This window comes from Lytechinus variegatus, chromosome 2 (assembly GCF_018143015.1).
Source record: "Lytechinus variegatus isolate NC3 chromosome 2, Lvar_3.0, whole genome shotgun sequence".
NCBI lineage: Eukaryota > Metazoa > Echinodermata > Echinoidea > Temnopleuroida > Toxopneustidae > Lytechinus > Lytechinus variegatus.
Genome location: NC_054741.1, coordinates 42,262,763 through 42,289,307, shown reverse-complemented (window position 1 = coordinate 42,289,307; position 26,545 = coordinate 42,262,763). Strand labels below are relative to the sequence as shown.

General features: G+C 38.7%; 1 protein-coding gene across 1 annotated transcript in view; it reads left to right on the top strand.

Moving 5' to 3' along the window:
- The window catches only part of LOC121408113 (protein Jumonji-like), a 61,039-nt gene extending 45,406 nt beyond the window's left edge, over nucleotides 1–15,633 (top strand). The window contains exons 5-6 of the mRNA XM_041599448.1: nucleotides 14,382–14,436; nucleotides 14,632–15,633. Of these exons, the coding sequence (XP_041455382.1) occupies nucleotides 14,382–14,436; nucleotides 14,632–14,882 (306 nt within the window). The 3' untranslated portion in view covers nucleotides 14,883–15,633. The remainder of the gene's footprint in view (nucleotides 1–14,381; nucleotides 14,437–14,631) is intronic.
- Nucleotides 15,634–26,545: the final 10,912 nt, after the last annotated feature.

The following is a 26,545-nucleotide window of genomic DNA, read 5'->3' as shown; positions in this document are numbered from 1 at the left end:
GGGTCATCGAAATCAAAATCAAACTCTAAGTTTACAGATGAACAGAGATGCCAACCAGTACGATTTTATCGTATTTAGTACGATAAAACAAGTAAAATACGACAGTACGATTTTGGACATCAAAAATACGATTTCCCGACTTTCTGTCATAGTCCTGTTTTTGTCCCATATATGTGTGTTGTGTATGTATGCGCCCGCCCGTGAGTGAGCAGTGAAGCCATATCATACATGTAACTTAAATATCTGAAAAGCCCAAATCAAGTAACTTTCAATTTACGATAAGCACAGTTTCAAATTGCCAAGTGCGTGTTTTTTTCAGTACCATAAAAAGTGAGCTACATCCGTCTTTTTTTTCCTGTAATACATGTACGCGCGTGCTTCCAATAGCGGTAACAATATTTCCCTACTTCACCATGTGCAATTTCTAATGCACACATTTCCAGTTAGGATATCACAATTCTGTGATATAGTAATTTGAATTGCACAGGAGATAAATCCCCGTTTACAACACAGGATATGCGAGTCTTGTATCCTCACAGTCGCCGACTTTGCTTGTCAAAACGGAGCCTTATTAATCCAACGTCAATAGTTGTGAATTATAGCTTTTTAATTTCTTTCTTGGTGAGAAGTAAATATCAGACAATAAATCATCAAACAAGGCTCCATCTAAAAAAAAAAAATAGGACGCCGTGCACGTGAGTGTGGTACTTGGATGCTGTTAGCTAGCCAGTTTGAGCTCATATTCTCTGCCAGAGATCTGGGTGAGAATTCTATCAGTAATGGCCTAAGTGATGGTGATTTTCTGTTTCAGATAGAGTTTAGATTTCATGTTAATTTTTGAAAACTGTAAAAAAAACTTCATGATTTCTTCATTGTGATGAATATTTAAGTTATTAATGAATACATTTTTACAGAATTTAGACTCTCCCAGAATGAAAGGCATTTTCTGTGAAGATCTGTGTTTTCAAATAACTTTTGAAAAACTTAAGGTTCATGAACCTACAAAACATGTACATTTAAAATTTACATGTAGCCTGTGGCTATGTGCTGGAATTTGAATAGACTGAGTTAGATATTGATTTAATTTCTTCATTTCTTTAATATAATTTATATGCAATCCAAGTGCACCTCACAGTCACAATCATACACAAACACTCACCCACACCCGTGATTCTAACCATGAAAAAAAACCTTTAATTTTTTTTTTGTAAATTTATTATTTGATCTGAATTCTCTCTTTTTTATGTTTATTTTATTCATTTATTTAGATTTTTTTTTTGGGGGGGGTTCATTGTTTGTGGTTCATTAAAGATGAAAAGTAAATAAGCCCATGTAAAGGGGATGTGGAGTGAGGGTGTCAAAACACACTTAAACATTTAAATCTCAGTGATTTCTTAGTTGTTTGAATAAACCCATTACTTAGCATGCTATTTCTATACTAATTTAAAATTGCAGGAGCTGCGCTTACTATAAACAAATTTGGAGTGTGGTTCACAGTTATATTCTTTTTTTTTTAATTGCCCCTTGTTCCAGAAAATTGCCCCCCCCCCGGTTCCTGTAAAAAGCTCGCGAGCCGGGGGCAATTTTTAAAAAGAAATTGCCCCCGGCCTGCAGCTGCTTAATTCAAGGCTTGCACTGGTCATATTGAGTTTTTGTGAAAATATGATTTTTCACTAAAAAATATGATTTTTGAGGATATTCAGTCTGATTTTTTGTGTCAAGAGGTTGGCATCTCTGGATGAAGAGTTCATGCTATTTCTGATAAGATTGTTGTATAAATTAGTAGAGGTAAGAGAGGCATCATTAGATTGAATAGGTCGATGTAACTCGAAGAAATCGTCATCACCAAGCCTATGGAAAGGCAATGATTGTCTATCTAATGAATCAGACATCGTCATAGATTAAAAAGTATTTTCTCCTCACAGATATTTGGCGATTAAAAGGAATCATGTATAAAATAGCGCTATTAGCAAGATATAGAGGATGTGGGGAATGAACAACGTCCACATGACATGCATGAAGTAAGATTGGAGACGAGTAGATGGATAACAAATGCAAAAGGAAGAAGGCGATAAGGAACAAAAAACGATTGGAGAAATGAACACATGATGATGAAGATGATGATGATGATGAAGAATAAGACAGGAGAAACAAACACAGAGTCTCTGATGGCACAAGAAACTTAGGGCAATCTAATGGCTGGAACATCATAGGAAAGAATATCAGCATTAGAGCTAATAACAAGAACTTGTATAATGAGGAATTTCGAAAGAATAGAGGTATAAGTCATGGAATATACTTGTAACGAATTCATTCTAATGAAAAAATTGCAATGTTTTCTAAAAAGTAGCAAATACTATTATACTGATAAAAACAACCCTTATTTAGATAACTTGGAAGATATTTCATTCGCACCACTCAGAACAAAAAAGGGTAAACATACAGGTTGAGGATGTATTGTTCATTCAAATAGATAATAAGTTTATGTGTACATGAACGTAAGTCAATATCAAAAGCCAAATAGATTCACGCCAACTTCCCCCCTAAAAAAACACATAAGGCTATCCGCACATAAATATTGAAGTGTTACAACATCTTATAGAAAGAAGCAATCATTTTGAAATAAACGAGTGCCAGAATAATCCAACATTTAATCATGGCAAGTATTTTGATTTGTGGGATAAACACGATTGTATAAACATGATTCTGAAAAATGATCGAAGTAAGCATTTTGTAATAATATAAGAAGACATGCGCTACCCAGTTATCACGATAATGTATCAATGATAATCATTGCATATACAAAAAATCAATAAGAGTAAATGAATGAAAAGAATAATAATTTGTCGGCAATTGTGTTTAACCGAATTAAGATCTGACTAAGCTGTTAAAATACATCTTCTCGATTCTAATCTTTGTAAAAGAAGAAAACTGAGTCATAACAAATCAGCGTGACGTAACTGCTTTACTAATGTTTTATTCACATCAAGATGAAATGAGGTTTACTAAGAGAAGCCTAGGCCAGATTATGTTTGCCAGGCCAGTACTGAATAAAATTTATCCATAGAAACGAATTAACATTTGAAGACACATGTGCTTAAAAAAAAAGAAAAAAACTTCAGCACTAGGAATTTAATGAACCACTTTCGCAATGTGTTGATTTTCTTTACTTTTCTTTTTTTTTCTTTTTACCAGTTTGATCAATGATCATCCACTCAACCGTCAAAACCCTTTCAAAATCGAAACGGTCCAAATGCAAACGTGGGCTCAAGCACTAGGTCAGGCAAACATTAAGATTCACTCAACCCAGCAACACACGGTGCATGCAATGTGTATCATGAATACGTATAACAAAAAAATGGATGATGTAAAGGCTCTGAATATAACAAAGAAGGATGTAGAAAAAATTAAAAAAGAAGAACCGATCACAAGTACGAAAAGGTTCATTATCCATGTTCATTATCAGTTAATGCATGCAGGAATTCAACATGTGCATTAATTAAAACTCAGCAGGAAAAATACTGCGATGACCAGATAACACTGATCGATGCCAATGAAAAAAAGTTGTTGATTTACTTCAATAACTCCATACATCTACTTGATTTGCTAGTTCAGCCCTCTGGACTGCCATACCCGAATAGAACTCCCAAGGATTTAAAAAGCGCGAGCGCGCCCTCTCCCGTTCAGGCTTACTACCCATGATCACCGCGCAATTAGCGTCCATCTTCCTCTTTTGCTTTCGGCAAGCCACCTGTCAAGACGTGCTCAGATAAGTCTCCTAAGAGCTCAAATCTTTTTGAGCTTTGGTATATTATTTTCGCTTATCTGTGGTGCATTCTCCCTTTTAATTTCAATCTTTCCATTTGTGTGTAAGATTGTGTTCAGAATTTACACTTGGCGTGACTTTTTAGACGTGTTTTTGGTGACACTTAAATTGTTTTTCTAACGTTTGAGTTCTCGTCGCGCCGCATCGCTAGCGCGTTCGCGAGGCACCGGGCTTGGCCTGCCTACGTGGCAGCAAGCCTTCACCACCTGTCATGGTTATTGTTCTTCACGTTCAAAGCGTGGTGGCTTTTGGTGCCGTTTTTGAATTAAATTCTAGACAGCCTCTACACTTTGTTGTCGAGGGTGTTATTGTTATTTCTTTTTGCAGGTTGGGATCTTCAACTCTGTTCCTTCCTTGCTTTCTGGAATTGATTTATTAAGATTTTCGATTGATTATTGATTGATTAATTCTTCAATTCTCTTTCCTTTCTGTTCTGAATAAATTTCTTAATTGATATTTTATTCACAGGCGCATCCTAAAGCTCAATTCCTTTTCCTTTCTGTTCTGAATAAAATTCTTGATTAATATTTTATTCACAGACGCTTCGGGGATTGTTTAATTCGGCTTACGCAATTATACCTGATGATTGTTTGGTTATTCAATCCCCCCTAAAAAAAAAAAAAAAAAAAAAATTTTTGTTCTTTACAGGTGGGGTCTCCTTCCTGTTAGAAATTTTTTTTGACCTGTCCCGGAATTGTTTTCTTCGTTCAATTCCCTCTTCCCTCCTAGTCTTATATATTTTTTTATTTCGACAGGCGGGCTCTACGATTCCCTTTGAGGATTTACTGTGTCGTTCTTCCTCTTGGAATCGTTACTAGAGACGTTCCTCCTTCCTCCTGTTCTGAATTTCTTTACCTTTCCACAGGAGGTTACTTTTTTTTTTTCCTCTTGGAAATTATCGTAAAATTTCTCTTATCTGGAATTATTTGTCTCTCAATCCCTTTTCTTCCTGCTCTGAAATGCTTGTTTTTGTGTTTCTTCGCAGGTGGAAACTTCGTTCTCTTCTGAACTTGCATTCATTTTTGAATTTTTGTTTCGAATTTTTCCTTCGGGCACAAAAAAAAAAAAAAAGAGAATATAGTAGGGGAACCTTGTAGGAGTTTCTTTTTTCAAAGTCTCCGACCTCCTTTTTATTTTCTTACAGGCAGATACCTAAACTATTCTTAGGTTCTTCTTCCTCCCTACCCCTCCCCTCTTGTTTTGTTCTGTTTGCTCAAACAAACTCCTTTTAGGAGGAGGGAAAGACCACTCCGGTCTCCACTTTTAATCTAAGCGAGATCTTTGTAAAAAAAAGAAGAAAAATTCTTGTTTTTCCTTTTTCAGGGTAGAGAGAGGTATCTTTGAATGGGACTAACACAGCCCCAGAGGACCTGGTGCCCTCCACGGGGACCGTCCCGATTGCAAGTTACAGAAGTCGGCCGCCTCCAGGCGAGCAGGAGGGACGCCGCGGTGAGCGCCCAGCGGCGGTGAGTATGAGGGTGCGTCGATCAGCATTCCGAATTTGCGGTCGGATGCTAAGAGAAGGAAGGCCGAGACTGTGGTGCCACGGTCTCGGACAAAGGAAAAAGTGGTAGCCAAGGCTTCCAAGCCTAAACTAGGTCCTGCCGCCGCAGCACCCATAGGGCTATGCGACCCACCGGCTACCGGGTCACCAGAAGTCCGGAGGGAGAGTGCGGTTCTCTCCCCCCGGCACAGGTCAGGATCTCTGCCGTATAAGTCGTCCTCCGTTGACAGCATCGGGAGAGATCGCCCAGCCCCTGACCGCGAGAGGCGTCACACAGACTGTAACCACAATCTGATCGTGACCACAATCTGACCCCGTCAGATTCGGGTGAAGTTTCGTTGTTGGCGGCCGCCCTGCCAGGGGCGGCAAATCGTGAGAGATCACCCGTGCCTCTTGTGCCTTCTTCTGCTCCGGCCACGCCGGCGGAGCCCGCAAAATAAGAAGAAGAAGAAGAGGTCGAAGGAGAGGTCGGCCAGCCCTGTTGCCATGGGCATTCCTCCTTCAGACCCTCTTATCGGTGGCCGGATGTTACAGTCATACATGTTATGCTGCTATATTCTGCTACCGCGAGAGGCGTCACACATCGGGCTGTGACCACAATCTGACCCCGTCAGATTCGGGTGAAGTTTCATTGTCGGCGGCCGCCCTGCCAGGGGCGGCAAATCGTAAGAAATCACCCGTGCCTCTCATGCCTTCTTCTGCCCCGGCCACGCCGGCGGAGCCCGCAGAAAGAGAAGAAGAAGAAGAGGTCGAAGGAGAGGTTGGCCAGCCCTGCTGCCATGGGCGTTCCTCCTTCAGACCCTTGTGTCGGTGGTCAGATGTTACAGCTATTCATGCTGCTACATTCTGCTACCGCGAGAGGCGTCACACATCAGACTGTGACCACAATCTGACCCCGTCAGATTCGGGTGAAGTTTCGTTGTTGACGGCCGCCCTGCCAGGGGCGGCAAATCGTAAGAAATCACCCGTGCCTCTTGTGCCTTCTTCTGCCCCGGCCACACCGGCGGAGGCCGCGAAGAAGAAGAGGTCGAAGGTGAGGTCGGCCAGCCCTGTTGCCATGGGCGTCCCTCCTTCAGACCCTTGTGTCGGTGGTCAGATGTTACAGCTATTCATGCTGCTACATTCTGCTTTCGAGTAGTGCGGGTTCACCCCACCCTCGACGTCTACTCACCCCGCTGATGCCCCTGAGCATCAAGCGAGACAAGTGGGCAATAACCACCAGACACCCGGGAAATCCTCGAGCGATTCTGTTAAATCGCCAGCCAGTGCACCGACTAACCGGGTGCCCCAAGATCGCGTGTGCTTTCCAGCATTTTCGTCGATCTCAGAGCACGTGTCCCAGCCGACACACGGGGCCACCCCGGCGCTTACTGGACAACCCCCCGGTTCAGTCCATAGAGCGAGACTCCCTTTACGAGGACAACCCCTATCCCGCGGTCGACTTTTCAGTAAGCGCTCAGGCGCTGCTTGACAAGTATCTACCTCACATCTACCCTCCGAGCGGGGGTATTGATGAAGCAAGGGAGTCCATATTTTCTCGCCCCGCCTCTTCAGGCGCTCCGAGCTCAATCGGCCGAATTGGGGGTCTCGGAGAGTGACGGGGTCGCTCTAGACGAGGCGGCTCCTACGACGAGGAAGCCGCCAGCTCCGTGGGTGTAAACCCACCCCCGCTCTGCTGCTGCCCGGAAGCGCCAGGCTCCGGCGCCGCCGTCTCGAAATTTTCAAGCCTCTCGAGGCTAGCGAGAAGGCAGAGGCAGGGGGGGGGGCGATTATTATGCAGGTACTCCCGAATTCGCCCTCTACGTCAAGCTCACATACGGCGACGACTCCTTCAGCGGTAACTCTCTCCATTCTTCCCCCTAAGCGGGCCCGTAGATTGGAGGTATGAATCTCTTACATACCGCATGCCGCACTTGGCTGCTTTGAGAGGACAACCTATCACGTCCGCGGACCGTCCGCCCAGGCGACGGGACCGTCGCTTTTCTGGCCTGAACCTCACTTTCTATTCGAAAGTAAGGGTGCCCTGTCTTACTTAGCTCCTACCCTTGCAACGCCAGAGTCAGGGCTAGTACAGACACCCGTTCTCCAGCGATCGCCGCTGAAGAGAGGGCGACTCTGATATGAGCACCATCACCGCTCAGCGGTATGTCTCACTATCTCATAGCTCTCCGAGCTTATGAGTATGTATATCGGATCTGAATGTCACGGCGATTAAAAGTTCTCCTGTGCTTAATAATCGCTATGCCTTCACCACCCGGTGCATTATGGTTATGTTAACCTATTTGTCTCGTATTCGGGCGGCTCGTACGAACCCTGCCCGAGCTGCCATCACCGGTCGTCCCCCTGGACACCGCCGGCAGCACCCGCACCGAATACGTGGAAGGAATCAGCTTTTCATATGCTAGATATCCCTCCTGTTGACATTCACAGCTGTTCCCCGAGTCTTTCCCGGTTGGGTAAACATCATCTCGGAGGAAAGTAACCGCCGTACATCTCATGAGATTGTTGGCTATGTACGCGCGTTCAAACTTGTTTAAAGCCCCAGGATTCTCTGTCGGCATTCTATGCCTACTTTCTGGGCACACCCACCGTACCGGGTCGGCGAGTTCACACCAAACTGTACACCGCCAGACCATCGGTCGAGCTCTAACTGTCTATCTTATAGACTGCCCTCTATGTGGGTCAATCTTGCGGGCGTCTCCGCCGCTCCCTCCTTGTGCGGAGTGGTCTACGGTGGATGTCTTTACCGTGCCCGTTGGTCGAATCGGCTTCTTTCTTAGAAATTTTTTTTTTTTCACGGCACACTCGAGTCGCCCCGCATGCTGCTTTCATCCTCCTTCCATGCAAGGCATGTGGCCAGGGTCACCGCACGACCGAGGATGATGTAACAGTGGATGGATGTATGCTTATGCCTTCCTAACCACGATCACTACGACCCGCCTTCTCTCGGGCCGACTGTGGATGAGCCTCTCCATGTAAGTGATTTACTTCACTGGAGTTCTTCTTTTAGAAATTTAGATTCTCATCCCCCGCTGCTTAGGGCGTCATTTTTGCCGCCCCCCCCCCGCAGCTTTTTGGAGCTCCTTATCTTACCGATATCGGACTGTTCCACGCTGCCGCAACCGGCGCCGGCGGTGCTCGCTCTTACGATCACCTGAGAAACAGGCCTTGTGACTGTTTTCATAAACAACTGGTTCTCACCGCAGACTGATGGAAATTTTGTGATTACTTCCTCAAGTCTCCTTCGCTTGTTTCTTCAAGCGAGGACTTCGACACTCTTAGCCAGTTTCCGTCCCTAACTTGACAGGACAGGGCCGTTGCTACCTCATTCGATTCCGTTGGGAATGTAACGGTTGAGGTATCATATCTGGCGATGTCTGTTCGTTTAGAGCATCTCTTGATGGTTGTTTACACGTAATATCGTGACAGATTTTTTTTCGCCAGCTCCCTCTGGCGTACACTTGCTGCTGCTAGGGATTCCCCCGCCCAGCGGACAGCCATCGCAGCCTAGCCTCACGGGCTCTCTCGGCGATGGTGGCTTGAGCCAAGCCACCTCTTCCACGGCGGGCACTGCACCCTCAGATGGGTGCTTCAATCAGTATGGGAGAAAGGGGATCCTGAGTTCTCTCTCGATCACTCGGTCTAACACACTTTTGTCGTGATGTGTACCGCGCTGTATCCCTGACACGCCCGGTTGAGCTGTTTTGACCAGACTGCTCTATTCTACATAGGCAACATGTCCGCGGCATTCCTTATTAACAGGATGGCACTCAGTCGCTTTCTCGACCCTTGTCTGCCTTACGAGTGGTTTTCTTCCTAAATCCCTACTCTCCGTCGTTCCTGGTCCCCTTCGGACCGCTAGTAACTTTTTACCACAGCTCTCTATCAGAATTCTGCAGATTTCTGCCCTCACGCATTTGAGACAGATATCGAATTCTGGGCGCTTTCTCCCACGCGGAGGCTTCCCCTACAGAAATTTCCAAGCTTGCGGGAAGCGTGCGACTAGCTTGCGCAAGCTTGCGGCATGCTAGTAACTAGCATGCGGTTAGCTTAATAAGCGTGTGATATGCGTGCAGAGTAATAGTTTAGCGATCTTTTAGCGAGCAGGGACTGTTCGCTAGCATGCACTCGCTTATTAAGCGAGTGCCCTGCTAGTCGCATGCTAGTTACTAGCAAGCGGCACGCTTAAATTTCGGTAGGGGTTCTGAGATATCTCGCCTTCTCAGATTGGTCGATTGATCACTTACTGAGCCTTAAAAGCTTCAGTTTTCCGATCACGATTCTTGTTGAAATTTTCAACAAATTTCAATTCTTACGCTCTAGTCAGCAGGTGATGTTGTTCTCCTGACACTAGGCCGAGGGCCCATGATACTTAGTATTCCTGAGTATACAGGGCATTCCTCTCGAGGACATTTTTGAGGGCCGCCTTTTGGCGCTCAACTAACTCCTTCACTTCTTTCTACTTGAAGGACATTCCGTCCAGCGAGGCGAGATTTGCTGCTTCGGCGCTTAAAGCAGCTGCGGCTTTTTCCCCCTCTCCCTAAATTTCGTTGTTTTTGTTTTTTTCTTTTAAATTTTCTTAGGCTTACAATTGAAAACATGCCTCCCTACGGTTTGAGTCCGTGCTGGTCTAGCAAATCAAGTAGATGTATGGAGTTATTGAAGTAAATTATGAAAATACTTACCTGATTTTCTTATTTACGAGATAACTCATACATCTACTTGATACCCTCCCACCGACCCTCCGCCTTGCGTAGCAACATGTTTCAACGTATGGGCTTGCGAAAGGTGAGGAAGATGGACGCTAATTGCGCGGTGATCATGGGTAGTAAGCCTGAACGGGAGAGGGCGCGCTCGCGCTTTTTAAATCCTTGGGAGTTCTATTCGGGTATGGCAGTCCAGAGGGCTGAACTAGCAAATCAAGTAGATGTATGAGTTATCTCGTAAATAAGAAAATCAGGTAAGTATTTTCATATTTGATTGTAAAAAGTATAAAAGACCCATAAACAGGTAAGTATGCTGTGCTAATACAGCTCAAATGAAAATTATTGAAGCTACCATATTGGATAATCCTTAATCTAATCTTCAGTGATAAAGGTTTTGTGACATTTGCATATGCGTACTATAATTATAGAAACATCAGGTCAAACGAGATGATGTCAACTGATATTCCTCAAGTGTAATATCATTTAAGTTAACTTTAACAAGCAGTAAACATGTTTATGCTATGACATAATAATAATAATAATAATAGACAGTTCTTGTATAGCGCATAACACATTATAAATAACGTCTCTATGCGCTTCCAAAGGACTTGGATATTATTACCCTGGCTTTAGCCCCGCAGCCTTTTACAGCGCGGTGGCATTTCAAGGAATAAATTCCTGCCAGGTACCCATTCACCTCACCTGGGTTGAGTGCAGCACAATGTGGATAAATTTCTTGCTGAAGGAAACTACGCCATGGCTGGGATTTGAACCCACGACCCTCTGTTTCAAAGTCCGGAGACTAATCCACTGGGCCACAACGCTCCACATGTATAATAGGAACCAATTTACTATTATTAAGGCATGTAAGTGGAAAAATCCTATGTAGATGAATGTATTATGTCACTTTCCAAGTTATTTATAGTTATCATGCAATATTTTGAGATGTCAAAACCTTGTAAAAAAAAGAATGCTGGCGAAAAACAAAATATATTTGCGATAAATATCACAACACACTATCAATTTTGGTTTTTGTATTATGAAAAGAATTGATGAAATATGTGGCATAAAGATACCAGAAGATAAATGACATTACAAACCATGTTTAGCATTACAAACAATAATATACCTGAAATCATTCAGTTCATGATTCCAAAGAGTATATTTTTTTAATGAAAAAAGGGCATTTTGATATAATAATATAGAAGATATTCATTATCATTAACATGAATATCATGAAAAAAGAGAATTTTTTTTCATATGCAATGTAGTTGTCTGTTGTCTTACTCTATGGACCGTTGATATAATTCAAGACACGTTAAGTTTTAGGCATGGCAAATAAGCGCTGCTAAGAAAAAAAAATTGATTTTATCATTTCTCTGAAGTTCAAGGTTCGAAGACGAGTTATGATCTTGTTGGAAGCCATATAACTCAGTATATCTATCACGGCTATCTCGGCTCGTAAACATGATGGGCTAAAGCAAAGATGTTGGGGCTAGAAGCAAAAATAATGAGGACTCATCAGTTAGAAAGAGGCACTTGACAATTGTGCATTCTAAGACATAATGCATTCTCTAGGTTCATCAAAAATGGAATCTGGATAATAAATCAGTGTTAACTCACTTTTGTCAGACATTTAGGCATTACTTGATGCTTCGTTGGCTGATATCAAACGTAAAACATTAACCAAACATCTTTCAATTTCGATGCAACACAAAATATACTTGACATAGTAAATAATCTGGTTGAAAATACTTTTTTCAGGAATTTTATTGCATCACTGACGAAAAACGTAGACACTCGGATCCACAATAAATGTTAAAATAGATTCATCACTTACATGTGGATTAAAATCAGCAAAGCAATCCAGACTGCATCACTCGTCCCAGTTGCTCCATGGCGATTGGGGCGAACCATTTGGCGCTTTCTTGCGGGTTTGGAGATATAGGTTGATTCCGTTGACGCGAATTCTCGTAGAAAGCTGTTTTTCTTTCCTTATCTTGTAGGCGATTGAAGCTAAACGTCCACGTTCACGTTTCATATCCGGTGGGAGATCCGTACGAATCGTAACGCGATCGTAGCAATTGTAGCAATCCTCAGGTGTCTGTTGCGGTTGGGGTTCCTGGGAGGTCTGTTGATCTGGATGAGCGGAATTAGCAGGATGTTGATGGTTGGGTTTCTCGAAGGAATCAAGCAGTCGATTACGGTCTTCCATGAAGGTGAATCGAACAATGATAAGGGCGTGGCAGCAGCGGTGTTGCCCTTCCTGGGTTTCCTTGCTTCGTGCTCGGGAGACGGCATTGACAAGTGGCGTCCTAGCTGCCTCGAGGATAGGGATCTGAAGGAATTTGGCAATAACTCCGTATACTGCAGAATACACATTTTCACTTTTCTTTTCCGGGACTCCATACAACAGCAGATTTTGTTTCCTATCATGTAGCTCTAGCAGCATAAGTTTCTCTTCTATTTTTTTGTTTTTATTCTCAATGGTTTCCAAAATTTGGGGGATGATTTCCTTTTCGATCTCTCTAATGTTACTTGTGTTGAAAGTAACCGCATTTTCTAAATCTTGTATGGCTTTCCTTGTTTCACCAAGTTCAACTTTCATCATCCGCATATCTAAGCTGACGTTATCGAAACGTGAATTCATTTCTTTACTCAAATTAGCAAACATTTCCTTCATTTCTGGCAAAAGATTAGACTGACCTGAATCCATTGTGTGATGTTCTGGGCTTGATTGGGAATTGGCGGTTTGAGCGGTCACGTGACCGTTCGAGCGTCCACTGGTATTTGAATTACTGCTATGTCGGGGCAAACCACTAGGGGACCTCTGGGTTGGTTTCTCGGTGCGTGCCGTGTTGTGCTTAGCAATTCCTGATGCCCCAGCTTTGCTGGTCTTGGAGGCCATTAATTTACCCTTTTCCTGAGTTTTTTCTGACGATTTGGAGTTAGAAAATGATCTAAGGGTATAGGAACGTTCCTTATTAGGCATGACTCGAAATAAGATCCTCTAACCTATTCAAAATCCTGAAAATTGAGAGCTCATATGCCGATGACGTCCGCACGTTACGAATGCATTTCGACCAAAAAAAGAGTTAAGAAAAGAGTTAAGAAACTTTGACTAGATAATTATTAATACTTAATTCATATGAAATTTATTCATAGATCACAAAAAATGCTTCTATGTCATTTTTTCATCAATTTCAATTCTATATCCTCAATTTATGTCACCAATATAATTCACTACAGTGTCAACTGGGCTGCAATCGAAATTGTGTTAAATTTTGTTGCGAGATGCCGGATGAGCTCCACATCATTGATGTGCTAGTTTTTAATTATTTTTTGCTAGTTTCACAATAAATTTAAGTTTATGTCAGGGTGAATTTTCTCTTTTGTGAATTAAGTACAATACTTGGGATCCAAAGTGAACTTCAAATTTGAATATCAGAGGAGTAATTTGATATGAGAAGGCCGTGCATGTAAGTCTAGGGGGAAAAAGAAATACCAACTCAAGTGCTATCAATTTAGTGCAGAAGATTTACAGTGTGATTTTAAAATGTTACCCTTTCCATTAGTTCAACATCATTCTAATTTTCGTCTTAGATCTTAGATCACAAAAAATGCTTCTATGTCATTTCTTCATCAATTTCAATTTATATCCTCAATTTATGTCACCATTATAATTCACTCCAGTGTCAACTGGGCTGAAATTCAAAATTGTGTTAAATTTTGTTGCGAAATGCCAGATGAGCTCCACATCATTGATGTGCTAGTTCAGACATGCTGAAATGGAATTTAAGATTTTCTGAAATGGAATAGGTCATTTTTTAAAATGGAAAATCAATATCCCTACATATGATATATAAATAATTCATTTTATTTTATGAGGTTCCAAGATAGTGCATCTTCTCATTTTGCATTATTATATGAAGTGTACAAATAATTCCTTCGTACACTGTATATACCAACTTCAGAATACATCCATCCTCTCTATTTATTCCAGTAATGACTTTCATTGTATATTTTGCTGCATTATATATTCCCTTTTTAATGTATTCCATTCTTTGTATATACAGTATATTTCACTATTAATATATTCCAACTCTCTATATATTCCACCCTGGAGTGCATCTACTTTTTGATAGATTCCTTGTCACTTCATATTCCACTTTTGAATATATTGCATGTCTCTATATATACACCACTTTTTAATGTATTTTTGCATATTTCATTCCTGAATGTAATCCTCTCCAAATATCCCACTTTTGAATTTTAATTCCCCATCTCTCTCTCTGTATTCCACTTATGAGTATATTCCAGTAATGTATTTTACTGTCCATTTTAGGAAGAAAAACAGAGGCTAGAAATGGAGACAGAATTTCTCAGAAAACAGCAAGGTGGTGAGTTCAGAGATTCTAATAGATTTTACAAATCTCATTTTCATTAAAATATTTGAATATTATAAAAGGGCTTTTATCTTTGTTCAGTCCATAAGGTTTTTTTTCTTCAGTCAATAATGATGTTGAATCACAGTATATGAACCGTGCCTTTTTCTGCTGTGTTGAATATTTGTTTTCCTATCATTCATTTTTCAGCATCAAGGCTTAGATCACATGACCATGAGTTCAATAGTTTTGAAGAGGTCATTTGCAAGGGTCGACCTACTACTTTGTCAGCATACAGTCGTATGGCTAGTCTTACACAACAAATGCTTTACAAGAAGCCTAACCCTTTATTGGGCAATGTTGAAGTAAGTATTTTCATTTTGTTTCACAAGTTAACTTACAGTATAAAGTGGCTGTCATACTATTTTACAATGGAATGTAAAAATATTGAGGTAGGATAAAGTATAGATTTGTAGAAAAAGAGCCCAGAATATTTTTCCAGTTCTATAAGTCTCTTTGCAAATACTGTAGTTAAACATTTTTGTGGACAACACAAAAGTGAGTTGTGAAGAAGAGATGGGATAATTTGCATATTCTGTCTTCTGGAAAGCATGAATCTGATAAATTAGTTGAAATAGATGCAGAATATTAAGTAAAGGGCTGGTACCTTAACCCATGATCATACAGTGCATCCCAGAAAAAAAGAAACCTTCATTCAATGTAATTTTTGCCATCATTATCATTTCATGAGATCATGGAGGTAAAAATAATGGAGAGACAACACTGTGCAAATAACTTTCACCTCCTAAAGAAGTACTAAACAATACACAGGACAGGTGCACTGTAGCCTTTGGTGGGGACATATGATGCCTCCAGATTAATGCGAAAACTCAGAAGTGATCTGTGTTGAAAATAGATAACTGGGATACTGCCATTTCTATTTGAGCACAAAACATTTAAATTGAACACATGATATTGTGCCTTGAAATTGGGCGAAATATTGAATGAAACATTTTTAAAATGTGATGAAACATAATGATATTTAAAGTCAGCATTTAACAAATTCCCACAACTTGCACAATATCAAATAATTATGAACAGTTTGTTGGCATATATTAATTTGTGATGCTGTATGCCAGAGCTGCGTCCGATGCGGCCAGTCAAGTAATTTCAAATCATATTTCAAGAAATATTGCAGCATTTATTGAATCTCCGAACTCTATGGATTTAGCCTCGTCGCGCCGCCGCTGCGTACGCCGCTTCCGCCGCAGAGATTTCCTTGTGAGTGCTCTATCAGCTGCATTTCTTCTCCGATCGTCTTCAAATTTGGCATGAAGGTTGGGTATGGTATAGCGAACCTGCTTATCGATTTTGGTGTGGGTGGAGACATCATTGCCATGGTAATGAGTTTTTGTGGAAAAGCAGAGATGTCCTTGTGAGCACTCTACCAGCTGCATTTTTTCTCCGATCATCTTCAAATGTGGCATGAAGGTTGAGTGTGGTATAGCGAAGCCGCCTATTGATTTTGGTGTGGGTGGAGACATCGTTGCCATGGTAATGAGTTTTTGTGGAAAAGCAGAGATGTCCTTGTGAGTGCTCTTCCAGCTGCATTTCTTCTCCGATCAGCTGCATTTCTTCTGCCGAGTCGCCACGCGGAAGCAACCAACCTTGGCCCGAACCCCATAATCACAAGATTTGCCTTCATTAGAGATCGCGACCGTATTCTGAATGCTTACGAACAACGTAGCCAACTGAGGACAAGCGGAGCAACCCCCGAATCTCAACCCCAACCAGGATCCCAACGGCCGCGAATTACCGTAAGGACTGATCTACCTCCGGCACTTAAATTCAATGCAAAAAGCTAGCAAATGAGGCCTACAAGATGCGGAGGGAGAAAGGTTTATCAACGAAGATTGTGGTTCATGAAGCTAAAGTTCTTTTGAAATGGAAAGAAAAGATATCAACAACCTGGAACAACTACATTGGATTAACGTGAGTCGATGCTTAATCAGTTTTCACTCTAAACTTCATATCAACTAAAACCTAAACACTTAAAAGATATCTTGTTCATGAATTCAATTTACCACTTCATTTACTCCTAAGTTGAAGCATTACGTTAAAATGCCTGTTACCATAACGCAAGTTATCGTCTGTCATCTAAGCATGGCCACGTCACTGCGTAGATCTACGTGAATCCAAGATTTTAAATTCCATGCTAAAGGTGAAATGTCGGAACTTTGTACTCGTTTTAATGTGCAACCGCATAAAATCTTTAAGCATCTAAAAAATTGTCTTTTTTCAAAACTTGATAAAAAAAGAATACAAGAAGGAAGAAAGTTAATACTTTTGTAAATCTTCATTCTGTACCCCTAAATTATCAGGGTTTTCTTTCAAATTACGTATACGATTACACCCCCATAAAGTAAACTTATTAATGTTAAAGAAAATCATGTTTATGGATTGCTATATTCTGTTATTTTGGAAAATTCATTTTGAAACCCAATATACTTCAATATTTGCATACAGAATGGAGATAAGTTGTATGTATTTTCTCTTGCCTTTACATTGAAATAATATAGGCCTACATGTACTTGCTAAAGGTAATTTGCAAAAAATCTCAGAAAATTCGTACTAGTTTAAATGTACAACTGTATAAAATTGGTAAACATCTTTAAAATCATGTTTTTTTCAAAATGTGGTTTAAAAAATAGGATGAAGAAAGTCAATATTTTACCTTTTCTATTGTAAATCTTCATTATGTACCCCCAAATGACCCAGGTTTTCTGTCAGATTATGTATTTGATTGAAACAAAAAGTAAACTGAATAATACGAAAGAAAATCATGTTTATGGATTGCTGTATTCTATTTTGGAAATTCATTTTGAAAACCAATATACTTGTATATTTGCATACAGAATGAAGATAAGTTGTATGTATTTTCTTTTTGTCTTTACATTGATAGATTTTAAAATTTATGCTAAAAGTAATTTTCTAAAAATCTCAAACATACGTACCAGTTTGAATGTACAACTGCATAGAATTGTTAAACATCTCAAATCATGTTTATTTCTTAAATATAATGAAAAGGAGAATAAGAATGAAGGTCGATAGTTTTACCTTTTCTCTTGTACATCTTCATTCTGTATCAACCTAATTACTTGAGTTTTCTTTAAAATAATGTATTTGATTGGACCAAAAAAGGAAACTGATTAAAACGAAAGAAGATCCTGTTTATGGATCAATTGCTACATTCTATTCTATTGGGAAATTCATTTTGACACCCAACATCCTTATATATTTTATACAGAATGAAGATAAGTTGTATGTATTTTGCATGTCTACATTGAAAGAAGACTTTAGAATTTATGCTAAAGGGTATTTTCACGGTAACTGACATTACACGGCACAATTTTTTCACACCTTTCATTGTGTGTATCTCTAAAACAACAAATGATGGGAGTTTGCTTTTGATGGAGTTTAATAAAGTGAACCTTGCTGTATACTCTGATACTAAGTTTTCCTATGTAACCACATTTTTTTACGCATCAGCAAGCAAAAATGTGTCGGTAACTGACATTACGCAAAAGGACATGCAATTTAAGGGTGTTCATTAAAATTGAAATATCTCATGTCCCTGAGTAGATAGAGTAATGATTTGAATATGTAAATATACCTCCGTTACAGGTTAAGATGTGTTAAAATATTAAACAATTCGTTTTTGTCTCACCTGCATAGCAGAGTGAGACTATAGGCGCCGCTTTTCCAAAGGCGACGGCGGCGGCGTCAACATCAAATCTTAACCTGAGGTTAAGTTTTTGAAATGACATCATAACTTAGAAAGTATATGGACCTAGTTCATGAAACTTGGCCATAAGGTTAATCAAGTATTACTGAACATCCTATTAGAGTTTCATGTCACATGACTAAGGTCAAAGGTCATTTAGGGTCAATGAACTTAGACCATGTTGGAGGAATCAACATCAAAATCTTAACCTGAGGTTAAGTTTTTGAAATGACGTCATAACTTAGAAAGTATATGGACCTAGTTCATGAAACTTGAACATAAGGTTAATCAAGTATCACTAAACATCCTGCATGAGTTTTATGTCACATGACCAAGGTCAAAGGTCATTTAGGGTCAATGAACTTTGGCCGAATTTGGGGTATCTGTTGAATTCCCATCATAACTTTGAAAGATTATGGATCTGATTCATGAAACTTGGACATAATAGTAATCAAGCATCACTGAACATTTTGTGGAAGTTTCAGGTCTCATGATTAAGGTCAAAGGTCATTTAGGGTCAATGAACTTTGGCCGAATTGGGGGTATCTGTTGAATTACCATCATAACTTTGAAAGTTTATGGATCTGATTCATGAAACTTGGACATAAGAGTAATCAAGTATCACTGAACATCCTGTGTGAGTTTCAGGTCACATGATCAAGGTCAAAGGTCATGTAAAAGGTCAATGAACTTTGGACATTCATGAAACTTGGACATTAGAGTAATCATGAAACTTGGACATTAGAGTAATCAAGTATCACTGAACATCCTGTGCGCATTTCAGGTCACATGACCAAGGTCAAAGGTCAATGAACTTTGGCCGAATTGGATGTATCTGTTGAATTACCATCATAATTTTGAAAGTTTATGGATCTGATTCATGAAACTTGGACATAAGAGTAATCAAGTATCACTGAACATCCTGTGTGAGTTTCAGGTCACATGTAAAAGGTCAATGAACTTTGGCCATGTTGGGTTTTTTTGTTAAATAACTATCATACCTCTGTAAGTTTATTGGTCTAGTTCATAAAAAGTGGACATAATAGTAACCAAGTACCACTGAACATCTTGTGCAAGTTAGAGTAGTTTTCAAAGTCAGCACTGCTGCTATATTTAACTGCGTGACGCAGGTGAGACGGCCAGAGGCATTCCACTTGTTGTCTTTTGGGGGCTATGATAATTTTTCCACAACCATGCTTAATTTCCAATAGAGATAACACATGGAAGTCAAATGTGTGGAATCATTGCATTGTATCATCTGTGCAGGGCTTCACATGAAAGTGAGCTTGATGTGGAAGTATACCCGAGTTTCTAGGAACATTTCAATGAAAAAACTTTTTCTTTTTCTTAATTCCTTTCTAGTCCAGTAGATATTTTTCATACCTGGAAAAGTTGTTAAGTACAAGGTTTTTTTTATTTGCGTTCTAGATGGGTATTGAAGTAAATTCAGCTTGGTTGCCACCTTGGCAACCTTGAGCAATTTTTTTAATTAGCATAATCATCTAATTAGCATATTACGATATGTAATATGCTACTTCGCTTAAACCAGAAATATTAAAAACATAAATAATGTCATTTTACTAAGAGGTCCTGTGACGAGTAATCGATTTATAGCAATAATTTAAATATTTAAGTTATGCAATTATCGTAATCAGCCTAATTAGCTTAATGAGCTAATTAGCATAAGTGTAATATATACGTATTTGTGGATGTCTATCCAAAAAATGCCCAATATGTTGATAATGCATCCCTTTTAGGGTTTTCTATAGCGAGGAATTCATTTATGACATGATTTTTCCATTTTAACCAATGTAATTGGTGTAATTAGCATAATTAGCATAATGCACTAATTAAAACATATCCATGTATATGTGTAATACATATAAAAATATATATTTCTTTGTCATTTCATATCGAGAATGTCCGAAAACATGATTAATACAGCTACCCTATGCTTGTTTTCTATGGCGAGGAATTCATTTTTGACCTTATTTTTCCCTTCTTACCAATGTAATTGTCGTAATTAGCATAATCAGCATAATGCGCTAATTACCATATATGTGCAATATATACATTCCTTTGTCATTTTATGTCGAAAATGCCCAAATACATGAATAATACAGCTATCCCATGGTTTTCTATCACGAGGAATTAATTTCTGACATTATTTTTTCCCCTTTTTGCCAATGTAATTGTCGCAATTAGTATAATTAGCATAATGCGCTAATGAACATATATGTGCAAGCCTTGAAATAAGCACCTGTGAGCCGGGGGCAATTTTTTTTTTTAATTGCCCCCGGCTCACGGGCTTTTTACAGGAACCGGGGGCAATTTTCTGGAACCAGGGGCAATTTAAAAAAATATATATATAACGGTGAACCACACCGCAAATTTGTTTATAGTAAGCGCAGCTCCTGCAATTTTTTAATTGGTAAATGAATAGCATATATGCTAAGTATTAGGCTTATTCAAACATTTAAGAAATCAGATTTAAATGTTTAAGTGTTTTGACACCCTCACTCCACATCCCCTTTACAACCACACACACATGGGCTTATTTATTTTTCGTCTTTAATGAACCATGATCAATGAACCCCCCCCCCAAAAAAAAAATGAAATAAAAATTAAAAAAAAGAGAGAGAGATAGAGAAAGAGAGAATTCAGATCAAATAATAAATTTAGAAAAAAAAATTTTAAGGTTTTTTTTATGGTTTGAATCATGGGAGTGGGTGAGTGTTTGTGTGTGATTGTGGCTGTGAGGTGCACTTGGATTGCATATACGAAATCAATAAATAACTCAGTCTATTCAAATTCCAGCACATAGCCACAAGCTATGTACATGTATTGTAGGTTCACGTACCTTAAGTTTTTCACAAGTTATTTGAAAACGCAGATCTCCACAGAAAATGCCTTTCATTCTGGGAGAGTCTGAATTCGGTGAAAATGTATTCATTGATAACTTAAATATTCATCACAATGAAGAAATCATAAAGTTTTTTGACAGTTTTCAAAAATTAACATGAAATCTAAACTCTATCTCAAACGGAAAATCACCATCACTTAGGCCATTCCTGATAGAATTCTCACGCAGAGCTCTGGCAGACATGAGCTCAAAACTGGCTTGCTAACACCACACTCAAGTGCACGCGGCGTCCTCCTTTTTTTTTTTTAGATGGAGCCTTGTTAGATTATTTATTGTCTGATATTTACCCCTCTCCAGGAAAGAAATTAAAAAGCTACAATTCACAACTATAAGTTAAGTTATTTTGGATTATTAAGGCTCCGTTTTTTGACAAGCAAGGTCGGCGACTGTGAGGATAAAAGACTTGCACATCGTATGTGCTGTGAACAGGGATTTATCTCCTGTGCAATTCGAATTACTATATCACAGAATTGTGATATCCCGACTGGAAATGTGTGCATTAGAAATTGCACATGGTGAAGTATAGAAAAACCGCTACCGGAAGAACGCGCGCACATGTATTACAGGAAAAAAAAGACGGACGTAGCTCACTTTTTATGGTATACAGAACAAAAGACGCACTTGGCAATTTTAAACTGTGTTTATCGTAAATTGAAAGTTATTTGATTTTGGCTTTACAGATATTTAAATTACATGTATGATATGGCTTCACTGCTCACTCACAGCGGGCGCAATTACCTGGAAAATATTTGCGCCCGGTCGTTAAAATTTTGATGATTTTGGGGCTTCATGGGCGCAATTGATGGCGTTATGAGCGCGAATTTGCGCTCAGCACCCACTTATTTCAAGGCTTGTATATGTGCAATATATAATAATAATAATATAGGGAATTTATATTGCACACATATCTACCTTGTTAGGTGCTCAAGGCGCTCCTGTATTACCTGGCTAAGCTAGGCGTTCATAGCGCACACAGCTTTTTAAGGAATTACTTCCTACCGGTACCCATTTACCTCACCTGGGTTGAGTGCAGCACATTGTGGATCAGTTTCTTGCAGAAGGATATTACGCCATGGCTGGGATTCGAACCCACGACCCTCTGTTTCAAAGTCCGAAGACAAATCCACTGGGCCACAACGCTCCACATATATATTCCTTTGTCATTTTATACTGACCAGCCGCGTCAGACCAAAAGACGTTTAAAGATGGGAGTTGCTGCTACCCTGTTTGACGTTCAACGATTAAAGGGATAGAGCCTCGTCGATCTGGCCCTGCTCAGCGGCTGCCTGGCCCACGATCAACTGGGCAAAGCAAATTTTTGGAGTATTTCATTTCATGTCTACTTCGAACAATAAATTATGGATTTTCATTTTTTTTTTCTATGTTAGTTTATATCGAGTGTGCCTGAAAACATGAAAAATACAGCTATCCTATGGTTAGTGGTAATTAAAATACAGGTGCAATACATATATTTCGTTGTCACTGTAGTTATTGTCTCGCCTGCATAGCAGAGGGAAACTATAGGCGCCGCTTTTCCGACGGCGGCGTCGACGGCAGCGTCGTCAACATTGATATCATATTAACCAAGCAATGTCAATTGTCATCATAACTTAGAAAGTATATGAACCTAATTCATGAAACTGGGACATAAAAGTAATCAAGTATTAATGAACATCTTGCCTTAGTTTCAGGTCGCATGACTAAGGTCAGTGGTCATTTACGGCCAATGAACTAAGATTTTGTTGGGGGAATACATATCGAAATCTTAACCAAGGATAAGTTTTTGAAATGTCGTCATAACCTAGAAAGTGTATGGACCTAGTTCACGAAACTTAAAGATCCTGACCGGTGTAAAAACAATCATATATCAAAAGAAAGGTAATGATTCATAGAATAATAATATACCAAAAATATTACATCTCCTCCCATTTTTTAGAAATATCAAATAAAAATCAAAGAAACTGCTCCTCCAAAGTATGCTGCGATTGAGCACCCCCACATTGCCTGGAAATGATGACGTCATGTTGTGTCTGGAGGGTTGCGATTCCATAGGTTTGTGTACAAAAGCATTGAGTATTATCTTCCATTTCTATGTTATGAATCCATTTTTTTTTTTCGTTTTCAGATGAAAATGGCACTCACAATTATTCACTGTTCAAATGAATGGAAACCTTCAACTAAACACTACCTTTTTTTTATTTCTTTGTTTGGCTCTTATTGGGCCTAAATTGCTATGCAAGGAAAAGTTGTTATACATAATCTGAATGCAGATAGAATTGAAATCTAAGCCAAATAAGCTGGAAATAAAATATGGCAAAAACTAGTTCAGAACTGTAGATTTCATAATTTAAGCATGTAGGAAAAAAATATATGCGATATCACTCTGTGATGGCAGTGAAGAAAATGAAATGCGTAATCGGGAAAGCAAAAAAAATAGCCCAGTTTTTCTGTGTACAAACCTATGGAATCATGACGCTTCTTACACAACGTGACGTCACGGTCTCGAGGCATTTGAAAAGCACACTAAAGCCTGTTTTCTAAGCCGGGCTCGAAGCCCTATAATTGGAATAAACTTAAGCAAAATACTCAGCTGGGAAGGGGTGAAGATGAATAAAGCTCACATTGCTGTATTTAGTAGCTTATAAGCTTTCGATTGATATATAATTTGTCAATTTCATCTTTGGGTCCGGTCTGGGTCTTTAAAAATAAGGGTAATCAAGTATTACTGAATATTCTGTTTGAGTTTCAGGTCACATGACATAGGTCAAAGGTCACTTAGCGTCAATGAACTTTGGCCATGTTGGGGGTATTTGTGGAATTGTCATAACTTTAAAAGTTTATGGATCCACACGTAGTTAGTGAAACTTGGACATAAATGCAACCATGTAGACCTATCCCTGTAGATCCTGTGCGCATGTCAGGTCAAATGACCAAGATCAAAGGTAATGTAAGGTCAATGAACTTTGGCCATGTTAGGGGTATTTTTTAACTTGGCATCATATCTTAGAAAGTTTATGGATCTAGTTCATGAAACATAAACATATGGGTAATAAAAGATGAAGGATTGTTTTGCACACATGTTAGGTCACCTGATCATGGTCTAAGGCCATTTTGGATCAGTGGACATCATATGAATTGTTCTTACGGGAATATTTTATGCAATAGCTGTTTTTAAAGTCAAAACTGCTGCTATATAAAATCGCGTAATGCAGGCGAGACTGCCAGAGGCGTTCCACTTTGATTAGCTCATTATGCCAATTAAGCTAATTACACCATTAACATTGTTTAAAGTGAAATACGATATCATTAATTCCTCGTCATAGAAAACTATGAAATAGCTGTATTATTCATGTTTTCGGGCATTTTTTTGATATAAAATGACAAAGGAATATATATATATATATATATATATATATATATATATATATATATATATGTAATTATATTGTTAATTATGTTAATTAGCGCAGCATACTGATTGCATTAATTACACAATAACATTTGTTAAACGGAGAAAATAATGTCACAAAAGAATTCTTCATCATAGAAAACCATTGGATAGCTGTAATTGTTTGTTTTCAGGCTTTCTCAATATAAAATGACAAAGGTATATATATATATATATATATATATATATATATATATATATATTTATATTTGCACATACATGTATATGTTAATTAGCGCATTATGCTAATTACGAAAATTACATTGGTAAAAAGGTAAATATAATGTCATAAGTGAATTCCTAGTCATAGGAAATCATCGGATAGCTGTACTATTCATGTTTTCAGGCATTCTTGATATATAATGACAAAGGAATATAAATTCATATGTAAAATTCTTATAAGTTAATTAGCGCATTATACTAATTACGCTACTTAAAACAATAACATTTGTTAAACAGGAAAAATAATTTCACAAAAGAATTCCTCAGTGAATAATACCATAGGATACCTGTATTATTTATGTTTTCAGGCTGTTGTAGTACTTTGACAAATAAATCTATATATATATATGTTAACTAGTGCATGAGGTTGATTATGCTAATTATGCTAATTACAGTGACTGCATTGGTTAAAATGGAAAAATAATGTCATAAATGAATTACTCGTCATAGAAAACCATAGGATAGCTGTATTATTCATTTTTCGGGCATTCTTGATTTGAAATGACAAAGAATATATATATGTTAATTAGTTCATTATGCTAATTTTGCTAATTACAGCGATTACATTGGTTAAAATGGAAAAATAATGTCATAAATGAATTCCTCGCTATAGAAAACCATATAAGGGTTGCATTATTTACGTATTGGGAATTGGCAAATACATATATACAGTGTATTACACTTATGCTAATTAGCTCATTATGCTAATTAGGCTGATTACGATAATTGCATAACTTAGATATTTAAAATAATGTTATGCATGGATTCAACGTCACAGGACCTCTTAGAAAAATGATATTATTTATGTTTTTAGTCTTTCTGGTTTAAGAGAAGTAGTATATTACATATCGTACATATCCTAATTAGATGATTATGCTAATTAGGCTAATTAAAAAAATTGCTCAAGGTTGCCAAGGTGGCAACCAAGCTGAATTTACTTCAATACCCATCTAGAACACGAATCAACAAAAAAACCTTGTACTTAACAACTTTTCCAGGTCTTGTACATGGCCTATGAGACCGTCTACTGGACTATTCTTTGATTTGAACATTTTTATCATTACTTGCCGGTAATTGACAATACACATTAACATTTACCAGTGCTACAATATGTATATGATTTTCAAAGGCATTATTTTCTTGGTACTTACAATGTATATGTAAGGCTTTTTAAAATCATAAAAGTTTCATAATACTTCACATTTTTAATTATCAAAAGATAAGAAATGTATGTTTTACTTACTCGGGGGGGGGGGGGGGGGGTCATAGCAGCTACATATTTTCCTATAGTAATTTAATATTGCATTGACTGTACACGTGGATTTTTCTGACTTTACACCCATGATATATTCATCAGTTTTATATTGACTTTTTAACCTTTTCCTTCTCCAACCTCCCCCTCCCCTCAAAAAAAGGCAAAATGAATAAGGGTCTCCTCCACTAGGCTACACGTACCCCTCCCGCGAATCTCATGCAGCCATGTAGTTTTATTGATTTCTATTCTGGTCAGTGCAAGCAATGCTTGTTCATATCTGTCAGATTTCAATTCTCTTCATAATTTGTTAAATCATTTTCTCTGCTAATTTCTTTTTTAAGCTGTCAACAAAAATTAAACTCCAGCTTCTAAACTGAAACTGAACTATTTGTAAATTAGAAAAAAAAACAGTTTTAGTAGATCCATGCAAAATTGATCAGAACTGTCAAATTTCACTTTTCATCTATACTTGTAAACCCACACATCCACACT